This window comes from Sylvia atricapilla, chromosome 10, assembly GCF_009819655.1.
Source record: "Sylvia atricapilla isolate bSylAtr1 chromosome 10, bSylAtr1.pri, whole genome shotgun sequence".
NCBI lineage: Eukaryota > Metazoa > Chordata > Aves > Passeriformes > Sylviidae > Sylvia > Sylvia atricapilla.
This window is the reverse complement of record NC_089149.1, coordinates 12,108,353-12,127,393: the sequence shown is the minus strand read 5'-3', so window position 1 is coordinate 12,127,393 and position 19,041 is coordinate 12,108,353. Positions and strand designations below refer to the sequence as shown.

At 56.0% G+C, this 19,041-nt stretch overlaps 1 protein-coding gene across 1 annotated transcript; it reads right to left on the bottom strand.

The window, feature by feature from the left end:
* Nucleotides 1–14,420: 14,420 nt before the first annotated feature.
* Nucleotides 14,421–16,469, bottom strand: HES1 (hes family bHLH transcription factor 1). Its single transcript, XM_066325993.1, has 4 exons — nucleotides 16,240–16,469; nucleotides 16,060–16,155; nucleotides 15,891–15,978; nucleotides 14,421–15,178 (listed from the first exon to the last, which is right to left on the bottom strand). Exons 1-4 carry the CDS (start codon nucleotides 16,345–16,347, stop codon nucleotides 14,694–14,696), a joined length of 777 nt encoding a protein of 258 aa, XP_066182090.1. The 5' UTR covers nucleotides 16,348–16,469; the 3' UTR covers nucleotides 14,421–14,693.
* Nucleotides 16,470–19,041: the final 2,572 nt, after the last annotated feature.

Sequence of the window (19,041 nt, the reverse complement as noted above, 5' to 3'; positions counted from 1 at the left end):
AGCCAAGCTAATCTCTTTGATGGGACTCAGGGCTGCCATCAGCCTTGCAGGGGCAGTGTAAGGGTCTGCAGTGCGCCTGGGCGAGAGCTGATGCCTAATGCCCTGTGAGGTGTTTATCCCTTGGTGCTCTGGAGTGCTGCTGTGCTGAAGTGCTGTTGTCCTGGTGTGGCCAGGCGTTGTGCTTCTCCTTTTAAGATCAGAAAGGTTTTTGAGCTGACACTAGCTCTGGTACGTGGAGGAAAGCTTACAGCAGGGTAATTAAAGTGTAAGAGCAAGGCTGGGTTTGCCTTTAATGGCTTGCAGCTGCAAATATTTTTGTCTTCCCAAGTCCACTTGTAAGCTGTCTAGCTGTATTTCTCATCCTGGCCAATTAGATTCCCATGTGTGCTGCAGAAGTGGAAATATAGAAAGTGAATAATCCTCCAATTCTGCTCTTTGCTGCAAAGGCCTTTGAACCTCTGGCTGCCGGGGCTCCCTTCCACCCCAGCCCCATCACCACTCCAGCCACCCCTCTCCGCACCAGTCCTGGCTCCCCTCTTTGCAATCCAACTTCAGCAAATCTGCTTTGGGCATCACCATGATTCATCTTCAAGCTTTTCTGATCAAAGCTACAGGCTGTTTCTCCTCCCTCCCCACCCCCTTTTTGCTGAGCTTTATAGCAATTTTCCCTTTTGGATGCTGGTTTTCTGCCGAAAGTTCCACTCTAAAATCAAAAGGGGGAGTCCATTAATACCGGGCAGCTGTAACAAGTACACTATTGTGTTGTCTCTTCCAAGGTACCCAGGATTTTTAATAAACTCTGGGGTGTGGAGAGCTGGTTGCCTACAAAAAAGAGGAGGCGAAAGAGGAGGAAGAGGGAGCTGGCAAAAACCACAGTACCATAAAATGCAGCCCAGAGGTGTGGAGCCCACTGTGCACTTGGTGCTGCGTGGTGGTGGGAACAGGGAAGGAGGCACTCGGCAGTCTCTCAGCTCCCTTCCAGCACCAGGATCAGGTATCGGTCGGGAAAGGCTGCTGGCTTTGATCTCTGTGGGCTGACCAGGCTCTGTGCCAGGACCCACGCTGTGGAAACAGGCAGCCTGCCCTGGCTGTCCTGTGCCAGGAGCCGCCACTGCTGGGGCGGCTCACTCCAGGGCACCCACACACCAGCTGGGAAGCTGGTAGGGAGCTTTGATAAGTGCAGTGGGGTGCAAACCTGAAAAAGTCACAGCCGTGAATAGCCCAGACCCTTGTTCAGTCAGGTTTGGGTCTCTCTGGGAAACATCTGTGTTATTCTCAGCCCAGCTGGCGAAGGTCTCCAAGACCTTCCCTGTCTCATTCCCCACAGGGGAAATCAGCCAGCCCCCAGTGGGGCCACATGCAAACTGCCTTGTCCCGTCATGGAGTGTGAATGATGCCCCTCAAGTTCCCAGCAACCATAGCCAAGCTGCTGGAGACAGGTGGGCAGAGCAAACCCCAGAGCGGGCTGCCTCAGCCAGCCAAATCAGTTGAGCACCCCTTTCTGTAAATCCCTGAAGATCCTGCCCTCTGCTCCTGTGGGGTGCAGGGAACACCCTTTGGCAGGGGGGCTGAGGGCAGGGAGGCAGGTTTCTGCACCAGTTTGGGAGCAGCAGGGCAGAGGACCGACCCTGTGGGCTCACTACTGCGAGTCAAGGTGAGGCCGGGCTGGAAGCAGATGGGACCTGCTCTGCTGGTGAAAGAGCGTTTCTGCTATTTATGCTAAGCGGTGGGAATGCTTCTCAAGCATTTCGGATGGCTCTGTAATGAGGCCGGCCTAAATATGCCAGCATTGTTTGTGCTGGACAATTAAAAGCTCCCCCTTGCCACATGAACGGTGTCTCTGGTGGCGGAAGGGCCCGGGAAGGCGCGGGCGAGGGCAGCCACAAAGCCCGCCTTTTGTTCCGTGCTCCTTTGAACCCGCTCAAAGCCCCCGTTTCAAGGGGTGGCTTTTGTTTCCTTTTCAGCGGGCCTGAACCCAGAGCCGCCTGTTGTTTAGCAACACAGAAATGTGACCTTAATTGACTCTGCTCTCGGGTGCACTGTGTAAATCACTTCTGGCACCCAGGGGAGTGCGTGATGTGCCCCCCTCTCTCCCCAGTCTCAGTACACCCGGGGAGCATCTTCCCTCTGGCCACTCCTGGTCCCCGGCAGAGTGGACCCCAGCTCTGTGCATCCCCACGTCACAAGCTGGCAGGGGAGTGGGATGGGAAATAGGCTGGGAATACTTCTGTCTCCATGGCAAAGGGTTTCGCATTTTCACGGGGGAGCTGATAAAACTGTTTCCCTCTGCTCTTCAAACTCTCTTTGCAATCCAGTGCCTCCTGCTTGTGTTTACGGTCCAGCTGGGCTGGTAAGCCTCTTCACCTACCTTCCCCGGGACTCACCGGGTTAAAGCTTATTGCAAGATAAATTAAAAGATGATGATGAAAATGATTAAGTGATGAAAAGGTAACAACTCCTCCTGTGAACGTCTGACACACACTTAGCCAGACGACTTATTTGTAGGATACCAGGGGGCTGGTACATTAACAGATATAATTTGCGGTCTCCCGAGGAGAGGTTAAGGACTGGGAGCACGGCTCCCTGGGAGCTGCCCCGTCTCTCCACCTCGCCTGCCCTGGCCTTAATCAAGCGATCATCTCAGCCCGTGCCTCACTGGCCCCTCTCTTCTTTCAATGGGGGAAAATTTGCAGACAAATTCCTGCCAGCGGGACGTTGGAGCTCTCCTGCGTGGTGGGATAAAGATACCTGTCACCTCCACCCGGCCCCGCCGCCGGCTCACGCTGGGAGCGGCGTTCAAGGAGCACCATGCTGATACCCTTATCTGATTACGCCTCTTCATGCCTTCCTCTGTGCGGGAAGAGCTATTCAACAGCGGCACCGCTGCGTTCCCAGCATGGGCTGGCCCTGCTGCTGGCCTTTTTTTAGCCCCACTGCAGCACGCCGGACATCAGGGCTGCATGCAGGGTCCCCACGCCACTGCCTCGGGCCAGGGCTCTTCCTAAGGCTTTGCAACAAGGCCTTGGCCAGGCTGTTGATTTTTTTTTTTCTGTGTCCTGGTTAAGGGTAAATGTGGGAGGAAACCTCTGAAAGGGTCCGTCTAGAAAGCAGATTCAAGCAGCCCCTCCCCATACTGGTTCGGAGAGAGATTTCCCTGGAGAAAAGTAGAAAAAAACCCTGTTTATTTAACAAGCAAAGTGTTCAGAAGCATAAAAAATGAATAATATTAAACAATATAACCTCTTGCTGTTCTGAAGAGATGGCAAATTCATAAAGTCCTTCTTGTGGGGTGTGGCTCGGCTCACTCAGTTTCTTATCATTCCCTCCTGCACTGGAAAATTTTCCTCCTGCACTGGAAAATGCCTGGTGGGCCACAGGTGTGAGCTTCTGGGTTTTCAGTCCACAGCAGGGCTGAACAGCTCCAAGAAAAAGCAAAGCCAGAATCTGGGGAACTTCTCTGCCTCAGCTAGCTAAAAACTAACTAAAAATCAAAAAAAGAGCTCTCTTCTGCTGTCCGTTCTGCAGACAACACAGTCCAGGAGCAGGAATGTGGAAGAGTGAGTGTAGTTTCTGAAAAAAAACCTGCACACTTCTTTCCTCCATTTGCTTTTGGAACCAGTCTTAAAGCTGCAGAACTTAATATCCAGCAAAAACAGAACAGACAGCTGGGGATACAAGCATAATAAAGTCACCCTAGTGCACTCCATGAGATAAGGGCTCTGTTCCTCCTGCTTCACCATGCTTTTGGCATGACAGAGACGGGGCTGCTGTTATCTGGGTCCACTGGGAGATCCCAGAGGTATATTATCAGGATCTACTCTGGGTGCTGCTGGTTACTGGGTGATCCAGCTCCTCTGTGGCCTCAGGAGTTTTTGGTCAGGTTTTTGAGCTTGCAGAGAGGGGATCAATTGTCCCTCTGCTCAGGAGTTGGAAGATCAGCACCCAGAAATCCCCTGGGTACCAAAAGCTGCAATCTCAATGGAAGAGACATTTTGCAGATTTCCTGGCCAGAACCACGGACTCCTTGTCACCCTATCCACTGCTCCTGAACAGTGCCACATGTTCTCTGCCTTGTCCCAAGGACCAGTGGTGATCACCTCACCAGGTGAGAAGATATGCCCTCTGTAGCCCAAGCAGAGGGGACCGAGTGCTGTCCCAGCTCTGAGCCTTCCTGCCATCCCCAAAAATTTCTTGTAGCTTATGTTAAGGTAAAATATGCTGCTCCAGGTGATACTGAGGTACGAGTTCCCATTCAGCCCCGCAGCAGCTGAGGAGGGCAGCCTGTGTTCCTACCTCTCCTTCTGGAGTTAATCACCTGGACTGCTGAAAATGTGGAGCAATTGGCCCTTGTTTTGCCTTTCCCTGCTAGATTAAAGAGCTCTTAAGTACCTGGTTTGTTATTTCTGCCAGGATACTTGTGCACCAAGGTCCTTGTGACTGTAATCAAGCCACCTCTTGATCTTCTTCCTGATAAACTAAGTAGGCTGAGTGTCCTGTCTGCCTCCATCGGAAACGTCCTCAGTACTTGTCTTGCTCTCTCGGGGTTTCTCTGCAGGCTCTCCAGCTTGGGCACAGCCTGCTTTGTGTCAGGATTGGACCTGTTGGTGCAAAGTCACTCTCCTGTGTCAGCTCCTCCAAAGCAGCCCTTAAGTCTTGCAAAGCCAGCGGTGGAAGGAACAAACAAACAAAGGCTGCAGAAACCTCCCTGCCTGCAGAGCTGCAAATCCCCCCATGAAGCCTGAAGACTGTGGGCATCTGCCCCTTTTCCCCTTCCCCACACCAAAGTTTACTCTGAGCATATTCCCCCTCAAATCTCCCTTCAGTGAGTTCTGCTCTGCTGGGCAGGAGGAAAGCTCTGGGGAGCTGTGCTACAATGAGCATGGCTGGGGCTAAGCATCTCAGGAAGCGAGGGGCCTCTCCAAGCTGTCAGGGAGGGACCAGTGAAGGCCAGTCCTTACCCAGCTATCACATCCATCCCATGATCCTCAACACCAGCTCCAGGCTCTCAGAGAACCCCAACGACAATGACTCTGGTGCCAATTGCTGCCTGTTTCTTCACCTTAGAAGCTGATGGGCCTACACATGGCTGACTGGAGAGTGGTGATTTGGGTGGTCAGTGCAGTGTGGATGACATCTGGGACCTTGGATACAAGGTGTCACCTGCAGGAGACCAGTCCCTTGAGCCACAGTGCAAGCAGCTCCTGTGGTCTTTGTCAGCTTCACAGTCACTGTGCAGAGAAGTGCCAAATGGGCCAAATCACCACTGTGTTTGTACAGATACAATGACAGCCTGGTACTTAATTAAGGTAATCTTCAGCATCTTACTTTTGACTGAAATACTCTGCAATACATATTGCAGGTGTTATGCAGATGGAGGCTAGCTCTTGTTATCAAGCACTTCTTGCCCTCCAGGGAGCACCTCCCAGTCCCTGGGGCTGAGCTGGCCCTGCTACTCTGTGCATGCTTACTGCCCCGGCCGAAAAGTGGCATTTGCAGGACTCAGGTCACTGCCCCCCAGCAAAGGAGCTTTCGGCCAAGCCCCAGCAGCATGTCCTGCCACCGGCACCTCCTGAAAGGGACCTTCCGCTGCAGCCCCAGCCCATTGTCCAGAGGGATAATTGGAGGGAGAAGTGAAACAGGGCTGTAATGAATTCTGCAGCTATTCAACAGGGCCGGGAGGCAGAAAGCTCGCTGCTTCTGACAAAGTGCTGAGGCTGCTACTTCCATTCTGTGTCCAGAGGGGAGGTCTCTGGAGGGCAACTCACTACTGAGGAGGCTCTGGGCTTGAAACAACACCCGGCATCCGAAGTTTTACTCTTTCTGTGCAAACGTGCTCTGATGTGGCTGTGCACAGGGTCCTTCCTTGCAGGCTTGGCCGGGCTGCAGCAGTTGGCACTTCCCAGCTCGCACAGTGAGGTGTCAGGGTGTCCTCGTCACTGTGTTCTGCTGACACCAGCCTCAGCTCTGCTGTCCTCCTCCCCAGGCTGCCCTCATGGGCTCTGCCTGGCCAAGTATTCATTCAGTCATCCCATGCAAAACTTCCTCAGCCACACTGACCCCAGAGACCAATACCTGCACCCCAGCGCTCAGCAGCATGCACACAGCTCCCCCAGACCCCTGCCAGGGGCTAGGTTGCCCCCTTCCCACATTTTGGGGGGGGGGTGTGGGGTGTGGAGCAGCGCTGGAGGGCGTACACAGTTGGGGGTGGATGGAAAATCTGTGCTCGTCTTTCCAGGCATCCTGAGGCTGTGAAGGGCTGGACGGCGAAGTGTCTGTGTGGTCCCTCCCGCGCAGGCAGAGCCCCATGGAGGGCAGCTCCTCTCCCAAACGCTCCTGCCGGTAGCTGGCCGTCTCCAAACATCTTGCATCGCTTTGCTCAACCCTGCTGCAGCTGCAGCCGAGCTCCTGCTGGGATCTCACACTCAGGGTGGGGTTCCCCCTTCTCAAAAGCCTCCTGGCAGCATCCGGCTGGAGGCAGGGAGGGACACTGTCAAGAGCAGTCCGCTGGGACGCTGGGCTGGCTCCGGCACAGCAGCCGGGTCTGTGCTGCCTGAGCCCTTGGGGAAAGCTTTCTGTCACTTTGCCCAGGCTGCAGAGCGATTGGTGGCAGAAGAGCTGGAAGCCTGTGCAGGGGCTGGCCTCCTGCACATGAAGCCTGGAGGGGATGAGAGAGTACCCAGCTGCCTCCCTGGTGCAGACAGACACTTGGGGGCAGTAAGCCGGTGTCACAGGACTGCCCTGTCACAGGCACTGCCCTTGCCCCGAGATGCATCTGTCTTATTTTACATCCAGATGCTCTTTAAAAAGCAGATGCATAAGTAAACCCCTTTGCTTTCTTGCCCATTGGGATGACACAGTTTTAGACTTTGGAAGGGGATTTAGCTCTTTTGTCTCCAGCCCAGTAAACCAGGTAAATCTGCAATCAGCAAACCGCTGGCAATTACAGCCATCACAATTTCCTGCATCAGTGCCATAAACAAGTGGGAGGGGGAACCCAGAGCACAACAGCCTGAAGAGCAAGAGAAGACAAACAGGACTATGTTCCGAGATTTAGAGCAGGCTGCAGGCATCCCGAGGGCCCAGCGCTGTTCTTCCCAGCCCATAGTGCTCTCGTAACACCTTTGCTCAGTGGAGCTTAACAGGCTGTCTCAAGTCCCAAGGAAAGCCCTCCTGACATTCCTGGGAAATGACTCCAGCAAGCAATAAACTGGATTGTGTTTGCTTTGAGAGAGGTCTCTCATTGGGCTTTAACACAGCTCTGAGCTGTGAAATGTGTCTGACACCAGAGCCATGGCTGGAGCAACCCACAACCATCAGTACATGGGACCAAGCTGGGTCTGAGCCTCCCCTGTGAAGGATGGGAGGCCACAGACAGTCCATCCTGTCAGACCTTTTCCTGTCCTTTTTCACATGGGTGATGGTTAACCAGCTACAGCATGCTCCTCCAGACTGGCAAACACTGAGCGATAAGAGAGCCCCTCATTCCATGCAAGATCTGCAGTGGGGGCGAGGATGAGAGAAGAGGGAGTGGTGACTGTGCTGTGGGCTGACCCAGCCCGGGAGGAGCGTCCCAAGAAGGCTCTCTGTGACCCTCGTGCTCACTGTGACACTGGCTGAGCAAGTACAATGCAGCTGTCAGCCATGCCCCTCTCCCCTTTGCCTGTTTTTTGGGCTCTCATCCCACAGCCTTCATCCATTACTTCAGCTGTGGGTGGCCATGGTGGTCCAGCTCCTCATCTCTTTGAGGACACATGACCCCACTCGGCCTGAGCCCAGCACCAGACCCACTTTCAAACCTCTGAGGGCAGCTGCCCCAAACAGGCAGCACTGCAAGGCCACAGGCTTTGCCTGCAGCCTGCCTGCACACAGCTGAGCCCAGCGGGGAAGGCAGGGAGCACCAGCCCTGTCTGTGAGCACAAACATCTGCTTGGAGCCTGCTCAGAAACATCAGCCCAGGCTGTCCAGCTGCCAGCCTCTCTGTTTCAAAGCACAATAAAAGCTGAAGGATGGCTGAAAGCAAATGCCCCGTGGGAAGGGAAGTGCAGAGCTCTGTACTGTGGGACACACCAGCACTGATCCCACAGTGAGGAGTGAGGCTTGGCTGCAGGGGGAAAGGAAGCATCCATCAGACCTGTCAGAGTCTTTGCTGTGGGACCCTTGTGCAGCTGATGACCGACCAGAGCCCTCACAGATGCAGAGACAGTGATAAGTACTCTGATTTTTGCGTCCATTCACCATGCAGGCGAATGGACACAAAATGGTTTGGTTGGAAACACTGCATACTGGAAGGATCTGTCCTGATGCATCATCATCCCAAAGCTTCCCCTTCCCTTCCAGGCTCATCATCTCCTCCAGCAGCCTCTGTGATGCAGCCCTGATGGACACCCTGGCCCCTCTTCCACAGCCATGCAGGTCTCCAGTATTGCTTTGCATTTACATGTTGCTGTTGAATGCCTGAGTGCAATGGACCATTTGCTCTCCCCTGCCATAAACAGGATTCATTTCACTGCTGGAACAAAGGCAGGTTGTCTTCCAGGCCCGGACACGAGCCTATTGCTGATGGAGGCAGGGATGAGGCTCAGCCTGATACTGGAGATGCAAAAAAGCCAAATGTTTCCCAAGCCTGGCAGGATCAGCCTGTGCTGGTCTTGCTTTATACCAGTCATAGCATCAGTGAGGATGCTGCTGGGAAGGGGGGCTGGGGCCCAGTACCACTTCCTCTGTTTGGCAGATGCCCCATGTGTGTGAGCACTGCCAAATGAGATGGGGATTTATCTGGGCTGCAGCAGGGCTGTGAGGGCCAGAGCCAGGCAAGATACGTAACTGAGGTTCAGCATGTGCCTGTATCCTGCTCCCTCTCTTGCTACAAACACTGTCCAGATTTCCAGCGTCAGAGGGAGAAACATCAGCCAGATTTTTTTATGGTTTCGAGAACTCATAATGTTTTCCAGAGAACAGAGCTACAGCCCATCTTCTGCAGTGGGACAAGCTGTGGGAGCCTGCAGTGATTGCTGACAGGACTCTTTTTAAAGGGATATTCATGTCTGAGCATTGAAGAGACACTCTGGGGGTCACACTCACACCACCCTACACTTTCACTGCTGGGACCAAGGCCCCTTAGCAGTGGGTGGCTCCAGTGAGCCAGTGGGTGCCCACTTTGATTCCCTGCACCTCCCACACTCACAGAGTCACACAAGTTTAGTTCCCTGACTCAACTCCATGTTTACCATAACAGACCGGAGCTGTGGTTCCTAATTTAATTGTGATGCACTATCATGACAACAGGTCAAGCAATATGTTCCTAGGGAGGGACCTGAACACAGCAATCCCTGGGGTTTTACACCCTCACAGTCTGTGCTGTATTTGCCTCTTGCCCCAATGGTGATATTTAGTCTGGGGTCTCCTCACTCTTCACTGGGTCTTGCAGAGTCTCTTGGTGACCGGCCACCTCCCTGCTGGCTGTGCCACAGGTCTCCATGCCCTTAGGCAAACAATTGGTGCCAGTCCACAGCTCCTGTTCTGCAGTTCCAGCCATTTCCCCCTGTCCAGCTACCTGTAGCTAGTGCACCAAGTTACCTGCACTAAGTATATTCCTCAACACTTCTGACCTCCTCAGCAGCAAGAAAAAGCTGACAAAACAACAGGAAAAAAAAGGTCACCGTTGGAAAGGCTCTTGTGAGGCACCCCAGTGCACCCATATCCAGAGCAGTGTGTGCCATTCCAGCCCCAAGCAGGGTTGGCAGCCTCCTCCTGGCACAGCCTGGGAGATGTCCCCCTTGCAGGGCACGCACGATCACTGTTGATCCTGGTACCAGCATGGCTGGGCAATGTGATGAGAGTCAGCAGCCCAGGAATAATGTGTGACCCCACCTGGGGGCAAAAAACCAGCAGAGGCCCCCCTCCCAGAGCAATTTTAGGGATGAGTTTGAGGTGCTATGCAGCAGCAGGCTGAATCAGACAGGCTGTGTTTTCTTGGCAGGGCTGGGAGGACGCAGAGAGAGACATGGCTCTGCAGGCAGTCACAGGGTGACCCAGCCCTGGCTCCCAGCCCCAGCTCTCAGTCCCTGAGCCACCTCATGTCTCAGTCCTGCAGTGAAGCTGAGCGCCGGCCTGTTCTAGCAGCACTGTCCGAGCCACGCTGTTGTGCTGGCAGGCTCATTACAGCGGTCTGCTTTTAATTAAGCAGGATGCTGCTTTTGTACAGCTGAACCCCTCGGGAGTTTGGGTACAGAGCTTTCACCCCTGTGTGCAGGGCAGCAGGAGGGGGAGGCCGGGGCCAGGGGCTTTGGGAACATGTGCTGGGGCGGTGCGTCCCACCCACACAGGATGTTGGCTGTGTCCCCAGGGTGACAGGGCATGGTGCAGTCTGTACCATGCCCTGTGGCGAGTGTTTGCTCTCTTGAGTCCGGAAGGCAAAGCCCAGGGCTCTTATCTCGCCAGGCAGATAAGGGTTAATGCCCCAGCAGTTGTGCTGAGCTGGCTTTATTGGCAATAAACCCCTTCTGGCAGCAGCTTCCTAATCATTACAGATTGCAGGTAGCCCTAACTCCAAGGCTGTCCTTCAACAACAGCACCTCTGCCCTGCCCTGCTGCCCCTGCACTCCCCTTGGCAAACACAGCAGGAGCAGGCCCCCTCCAAACCCTGCACCCCTTCAGTGCCACAGAGCCCCCTCACAACCCTCACTATGGTGCTAGCACAGGGGACGTGTGCCCCCAGCCTGCTCCCACTGCTCAGTGTGGATGCTGGTGCAGGGCTGAGCAGGAAAACAGTCCAGAGGCTATGGCCTGTGTGGATCATATCACGGTCCTTGGATACCTGAAAGACACTGGAATGGGGAGCTGGTACCTCTGGGGCACAGCTCTGCTTGGGCAGAGACGTCAGAAATCACTCCTGTTGCAGAGGCTGGGAAGGGGAGAAGATTGTCCCAGCCCGTTCCCAGCACCAGCTGATCGCATGGCCACAAATGTTTAATAAATGGGAGTGGAGTCATTTGTCTGGGCTGATTCCCCCCAGGAAGTCTGTGCTCCGCAAAACAAACCGGGCTTTTGTTTGACTTGTTTTAAGTAAAACACGTCACCGTAAAGGCAGGTCCCCTTCCCTGCCCCAGGGCCAGCGGCAGAGCAAAGGGGGCTGCTGGCCTAGAGGTGCTGCTGCAAGCCGGAGCCACGGGCCGGCAAGTCCGGTCCCACCACCGGGGCTGTGCGTCCCAACTGGACGCCACGGGGCCGGAGCAGCCCGGCCCCCGCAGCACACCGCCACCCCAACGCGCTCACACGGCCCGCTGCACGCAGCCCCCAGGCGGGTTCGCAGCGCTGCCCCCGGGGGACTCCTGTCCCGGCTCCCCCAAATCCCAACCCGGCTGCCAGGTCGCTTTTTTCCCCACCCCTCGCTCCCTGCGGGAGGGACGCCTGGATGCCAGCCCAAGGTCAGGCGGCGGCCGCGGGCCCTTGGCACGAGCCGGCCGGTGGTGGGGACAGCCGGGCGGGGGGCTGCGCCGCCCCGGGGCCGGCTCTCGGCCGCGGCGTGCGGGCGGCGTGCGGCCGCGGGCTGCCGGCGTCCGGCCCCGCCGCCTGCCAGCGGGGGCCGGGCGCGCTCGTGTGCGGCGGCAGCGGCGCGCTCCCTCCCGCGCTCCCCACACCGCTGGCAGCCCGCCACCGCGCCGGGGGTTCGCTCCTTTCTCACGACCTCTCAGGTTCCTGAGCTCATCTGGGAGCTATTCATTTCCTGCCAGAAAACAGCCTTGCCTGCTAAAAAAACCACCTTGGCCGCAGAGCGGCCCAGGGCTTGGTACGAGGGCTCTCCCGGCTTAAATCATAAAGCTCCGGCTGTCTGGCTGGAATCAAAGGCAGGGCGGGCGTGGGGGGGCGCGGGGGCCTGTGCCATATGGTAGCACTTAAGAGCCAAGGAGGAAGCAAGGAGGGGCTTTTGCACCGCTCACGAGGAGTGTGGGAAAAGTTAATTGACTTTAATGACAGGTTTCCCGGGACGGCAGCAGCAGCAGATGGAAGGGAGCTGCGGGGATGCGAGGGGCAGCCGGGGCTGTAAGCTCCATGGTGGCTGGAGGGCAAGGCAGGGTGCTGCGAAGGCAGGAAAAGCCCCCTGCCCACGGACCCCCGTGCACCTGCACTGCAGGCAGGGATTGGAGTACTGCTCCTTCCGGCTCAACACCCTCGGGTCTGCCAATGCACCCACAGGATTGTGGCAACGTGCTGACCAAACCCAAGAGTGGTCATGAGAGAGACAGACCTGCCTCCAGCCCTTCCCAGGAACCTCTCGCTGGCAGACAGGGCTCAGCAAGGTGCCCAGGGAAGCCAACAGGAGCTGCATCCCATCTGGCAGCACTAAGTCCAGTCCCTTTTCCTGCACAGTCCCCATGCAGAGTTGTAGTTCAGCCCTGTACCTTCCCTGGCCCTCCCCACCCCTCCCTCACCCTTGCCTGCTCATCCCACAGCATCGGTTTAAAGGCATTTGCTGCACCTGAAGGAGAATTCCCACACACAATGAGCCACAGACCCACAGCCTGCATTTGTCATCCCAATTTGTCACGGGCTCAGTGAACTGGCACCAAGAGCACAGCTCTTGGGAATTGCTCTGATCCCCTTAAAGCTCACAAACTCAAGCAGATCTCTCATGTCAACAGGCTGTGGGATAGAGTAAACAGAGAAAGCTTTGGAGAAACCGGTCCAAGCATGCCATATCTGCTTTATACTAGGCTATTTAAACTCCATTAGCAAATAGGTTCATCTTGTCTTTCACTCCAGGATCTGCTGTATGTTCTCCATTAGCCTACAGCAAAGTCTCTTTTTTCTAATGTGCTTTCCAAACCAACAGAAAAGGAAGACTCTGCTCAGATGGAACAGCATTCACTCTTACTGGTGATGCATTACTGGTCTAATTCAGCTCCACACAAGCTGTCCAGCAACAGGAACTTGTCTGATGCAATTCTGAGATAAGGTCTGCGAGCACTTCTCTGAACACAAGGTGGGCTCAGACCTACCCTCCATTGCATAAAGGTGACACTGGCTGCTGAGGAAAGCTCAGCCTGTACAGCTACACACCTGCCTTGGGACAGCAAATCTGATACTCCCAAGCCTTGCACACAAAACCTGGCTGTGAGATGCCTCTGTGAGAGTGGCAATGCAGGCAGGCCAGCAAGGTTTTGAAGGAGAGAGAAGGGAAAGCTCATCCCAGGGAAATCAGCTCTTTTTTTTTTAAAAAAAAAAAAAAAAAACAAAAAAAAAAACCAACAACAAAAAAAAAAAAAAAAAAAACCCACAAAAAAACCAAAACCAAACACCAAACCTCCACTGCCCCCAGCTTCGTCAGTACATTCTGCAGAGAAAGATATCCCAGGCACATACCACTCCCTTCCCAGGATGTATTTTCAGATCAGGTTGACAGGTTTCTTTATCAAGAGCAAAGCTGGGGAGTCCAACCCCAGCAGGTTTAATCCATCTGGTGTCACTCTCCCCAGCACCTGCATAGAGTCAAGCACCTGGCTGATCCAGACAAAATCCAACAAGCTTTTGCAGCAGGATTTGGACAGAAACCCCAGTGGATCCTGGCACATCTTAAAGCTTTCCGCTCTGAGTTAGGACTTGTTTAGAAGGGCCATGCAAGCTGTAACCTGAGACTGCTGCTAGCCACTATCTATGGCTTGCATCTTGCCTGGAAACAGGGCATCCCCAAGTCACAGGGGTCAGCTGCAGCTCATGATTAGAGTCCTTGCAGCCCCACATCACTCCCTCGACCACGTGTTTTCCATATAACAGCAGAGGAAATGCCCAACTCTATCAAAACCACATGCAAAGCATTAATCATCAAGCAGAGCTTGGCTGGTGCTCAGGGTCGGGAACAGTTCTATGCTTTTAAGTCCAGGTGGAGGTGGTGCCCAGCGCCTGCTGCAGCCCGTCAGCCAGGAGACAGGAGCCCTCGTGTCAGGCTTGTCCTGCGGAGAGCCACTGCTTTTGTAACACGAGAAGCTGGCAGGCACCACTCCCTCAATCAACTGACTGGAGTCACTTGCAGTTTACACTACAGCCTGGGAAGCAGGCTCCTCCGGGTCCAGGGCAGGAGGCTCACCCGGGCAGCTCAGTGTCTTGCTTTACCACGGCTACACCAACTCCATCAGCCCGAGGTGCCAGAACAGAGCAGAGGTGCCTCCCACAGCACACTCACCAGCTCTGCAAATACAAGCTCCTTTTAACAAGTCTGATTAATTGAGCTGCTCCCAAAGAAGCAGTAATTACATCTGCCCCTGGGCAGGGAGAGGGGCCAGGTGATTTCACAAGACAGAGGGGACAGAGGGTCTGAGTGACAGCTCCAGCCTGGCAAGCAGGACAAGGCAGCCTTGGAGCAGCAAGATCCACAGGCAGCCAGGAACTGGGCTCCCTCCTATGCACACATGCCAGAGCTCAAATTTTCTCCAAAGGCCTTCCAAAATGGAAGGGAAACTTTTATTTTAAGAGCATTCAAAAAAAAAAAATCCCAACCAAAAAACAACCCCCAATCTTTGGTGTCACATAAGGAAAAGGAGGAAAGGAAGAAAAAAGATCTCGTGTAAAACACGAAACACTGTCAAGGGAGTGCTATGGTACAAAGGCACAATCCAATATGAACATATAATCTATGTACAGCCGTGCCAGCAGCACGGGGTGCAGTGCCAAGTCCAGTCCGGTGCCCGCCACCCTCATCACCAGGGTCTCCAGACTGAGTCGGCTGTGCCGGGTGGCGGGCCTGGCGGCGAGGCAGCAGTGGCAGCTGTGGGTGGGCCACCATACAGAGGCAGCACAGCTCCACCAGGAGCAAAGGCAGTGCTGGGAATGAGGAAGGCAAACTGCCCATCAGAGGCCGGCAGCAGCTGGAAGCCGCCGTACACCTTGGCTGCATCGGCACCTGGCTTGCAGGGCATGCCCGGGAGTGGCCCCACGCCACTGCCTGGAGGAACCAGGGGTGGCCCAAAGGCGGCGGCCGGTGGCAGCGGGGGCGGCGGGGGGGGCGCAGGGTAGTTCATGGTGTTGATCTGGGTCATGCAGCTGGCCAGGTGGCCCAGGAGCCGGGTGCGCACCTCAGTGTTGACACCCTCGCAGGTGGAGAGGAACCGCGTCACCTCGTTCATGCACTCGCTGAAGCCGGCTCGGTACTTGCCCAGTACCGTGGGGTCTGTGCTCAGGGCAGCTGTGGAAGGAGAGAGGCACACAGCAGTCAGCAAGGCTGCACAGCCCACCAGCATTGCATCCTACAGCCCCTCTGAGCTAGGAATCCAGATGGGGAAAGCAGCCCCTCTGGCAGTATGCCTTGTGTTCCCATGTGCCAAGAATGTGGATGGGGAGCACAGACTCTCTGCTACCAACTCCACCAGCACCAGGGACCAAGGTGGGGAACAGTCAAGTCCCAAGAGTCTCCTTATATCCCCATATACCAGGGACCCAGGTTGGAAACACAGTCTCTCCAGCAGCTTGCGTGCCTCTCACACCCCCAAACAGACCCATGTGCAGAGCACAGCTCTGTTAGCAGAGGGGATTCAAGCTGGGACCAAAGCCCTCTCAGCACCCTCCAGCACCAGAAAGGCACAAACACAATGACCTTCTCAGCATCAGCTTATTGAGGATACTAGCAGAATGCATGATACCCCTCAATCACCCCCCAGCAGTAGGGATGGAACACTCCATGACTCTCCCATATACAGGACTCGGGTGCAAAGCCACTGGCACCAGGAATACAGGTTCAGAACACAGTACCCTCCCTCCATCGCTCCCCCGGGGATGCAGGTGCAGAGCCTGGTGCTCCTGCTACCCTCTCTACCGAGCAGGCAGGCAGTGTGTGATGCCCCCAGCTTGCAGGCAGCGTCATCCCAGCACCCTCTCTCCGGTTTCCCCTCGGGACTCACCGGTCATCTGGGCTCGCTGGAGGCTCCGCAGGTGCTTGACGGTCATCTCCAGAATGTCGGCCTTCTCCAGCTTGGAATGCCGGGAGCTCTGCGGGAACAGGCGGGGCTCAGACCAGCCCGGCAGCGCCGTTTGCCCCCGCACCCCCCGCCCCGACTCCCCTGCGCTTACATCCTTCTTCAGTGCGTCCAGGATGAGCGTCTTCAGCTGCCCTAGGCTCTCATTGATGCGCGCTCGCCGCCGCTTCTCCATGATGGGCTTAGAGGACTGCAAGAGAGGCGACAGTCAGCGTCCGCCGCGGCTCCGCACGGCGCTGCCCGTTCCATCCCATCCAGTCCCGGCCGCCCTTACCTTGCGGTGCTCCGCCGCCGTCTTCGGCTTGTCGGGCGTCGCATTGACGCTGGCGGGGGTGGCGGCCACCGGCGAGGCGCTGCTCTTCTCCATCAGGTCGGCCGGCATGGTGCGCCGCCGGGCAGAGGCGCCGCGGCGGCGGCAGTAGTGTGGGGGCCGGGCCGGGCCGTGCCGTGTGGGAACGCTCGGGGCGGCGGCGGCGGGGCCGGCGGCGCGGCTGCCGCGCGCCCTTGGCCGCCCCTACTTATATAGCGCGCGCCGCACGCGCGCGGCTCGTGTGAAACGTCCCCCGCCGCCGTTCCCACACTCGCGCCCAGCCAATGGGCGCCGCCCGCACGCGGCCCCGCTCGTGGACGACGCCCGCCCATTGGCTGCGCGCCGCGCGGCGGCCGCCGGCCAATGGCGCGGGGCGGGCGGCCGCGGTTTAACCCCTTGGGCACCGCCCGCGGCGGGGTGGGGGCCGCGGGGAGCGCCGCGCTAATTACCGGGTTAATTGGCCCCCGTGGCAGGCACGGCCCCGCCCGCTCCCCTCGGGGACTGCCGGCCCCGGGGCGGGCTGCGCCGTGGGGGGCCGCGGCCCTCCGGGGTGATGGCCGGGACACGGTGGGCCGGCCTCGGCTGTGGTGGCCGCAGTGCAGCTACTGTATGCGGGGGCTGCGGCGAACCGCGGGCCGCGCTGCGGCGGCCGCGTCCTCCCACGGTGCCCGCCGCATTGTCGCGGTCGCCCAAATCTCCCTGGGGCAACCCAGTCTCCCCACAGCAGACGGGGTGTCCCCCCGGTGGCCCAGGTGTCCCTACGCCCGCCCGGGTAATGCCACGTGGAGCTGCCCCTGGCCCCCGCAGGTGTGCCCGGGGCTGGGTAGGGCCGGTGCCCGGAGGAGCGCGGGGCACGGGGCAGGTGTGCGGTGGCACACTCGGGCCCGAGGGCGGTGGGTTCTGCCCGGTTCGCACGCCAGGCCAGCGGCGCGGGCACGGACACGGTGGTGCGTGCGCTGACATCGCGGGGCACAGGCGAAACCGCAGGGAGGGAGGTGCCTGTCCCTCGGGCCTGTCCCTCGGCCCTGACCCAGCCGCCCTGCTGCCACCTCCGGCTGGTTTGGACAGTTTGTGGGTTACTTTAAAAAAAAAAAAAAGAAATTTGCCTGGGGACTTGAATCCTTTTTTTTCTCCCCTCCGCTTGACTGACTTTCTCACACTCCTATTCCCATAGTCTGCCAGCTAGGCCTGAGTCATCCTGCCAAGAACTAGACCTGGCCTATTCAAAATGTGCTCACTTGCTCTTTCTCCTCTCTCTCTCTCTCTTGTTTTTTTTTTTTTTTTTTTCAGTATACACAGTAATGTTTTTCCACCTCCTCTTGTACCTGATCTGCACCTGTACAGGGCCAATCCCACACGTATCACCCGATCTTGCCTTTTCAGAGACCGTGAGAAAAATAAAGTTCAAGAAAGAAGAGACATGTTTGCAGATCTCACCGGTTGTAAAGCCCTTGTCCCTGCAGAGGCTTGCCTGCTGAGCCTTCATAGATAAAAAAGAAAAATAAATAAAAGGAGAGAGTGTCATGTTAAAAACTGCGGAAAAGTACAAATCCAGGCTTTTTTTTTAGCTCCTTGGTGGAGCCACAAGCCTTCCTGATAAAAAAAAAAAAAAAAAAAAAAAAAAAAAAAAAAAAAAAAAAAAAAAAAAAAAAAAAAAAAAAAAAAAGCGCACAGCCTTCAGCGTGTAGGTTTTAACTTCAGATGAACAATATTTGACATAAGTTTCAATTAGCTAGGCAGCTGGACAAACTCGAGTGAGGACAAGAACAAAACTGCAATGGGAAGTCAGTGCTGAAAAGCACTTTCACAGTTATCTTCGTGGGGATGTCGGAGACAACAGATTAGCGTGAAAACTGCAGTATGTTTTTGGAGGGCTTCAAAAGTTCTCCGCTGGATCAATATTTCTTCTAGTGCTGACATTTGCATATATTGGTGGGGAAGAAAGTTTTGACAATTACTGAGCTGGTGTTCTCTCTCCCTCCTGCGGGGATTTGCAAAGGGCTGAGGAAATGCGGCGCTGGGCAGCCCGGTCCCTCCCGGCCGGAGTGAGAACAGGCTGCAATTATGTCTATGTTTGTGGTAGCCGAGGAGCTGCAAACCGCCTGTAATTGCCTGCAACAGGTCGGTGTCTCTGTGGGACGCGGAGCGGGGCAAGCAACGAGAACAGGCTGTCATTAGGGGTTGCCAGCCCTCGCCCACACCGGAGACCTGGGAATTGCCTGCAGCAGCTCCCCTTGCTGCACTCGCACCCAGAGCCTGCCGGGCGCCTTTCCCTTCTTGGCTGTGGGGACTGGGCCTCTAAACGCATCTGCTTCGGTGGAGGCTTCTTAGATCCACTGCTCGGGGCAGTGGGAGAAGCGGCACTGGTGTGTCCCTGCTCCACATCTCCTCCGCCTGCCTGCTGCTGCTGTGAAATGCCTTCATGTGCAAGGGTTGCGATCTCCAAGCGGAAGCACGTATACTTGTGAATTCCCCAGGGATCAGGAGAGGAAGGGGAGGATTTGCATGGAAGGATGTCTCTGGAAATGAAATGGCTGAGGCCAAGTTTAGGCTGGAAGGCGGTGGTGAAGAGGTTTTTAGCCACTGAGAGGATCTGGAACGGATCCTCTGGGCATCTCTAGCCCCGCCTTCTCTTGTGAAAGAGGTGTCAAGGGGGAGGTGAAACCCTGACATAAGGGACTGCCCCAGGGACTGGGATGTCCCTTGTCCCACAGTCCTCCCAAAATGTTTTTTGCTTTGCTCCGGCACTCATATTGGATTACAAAT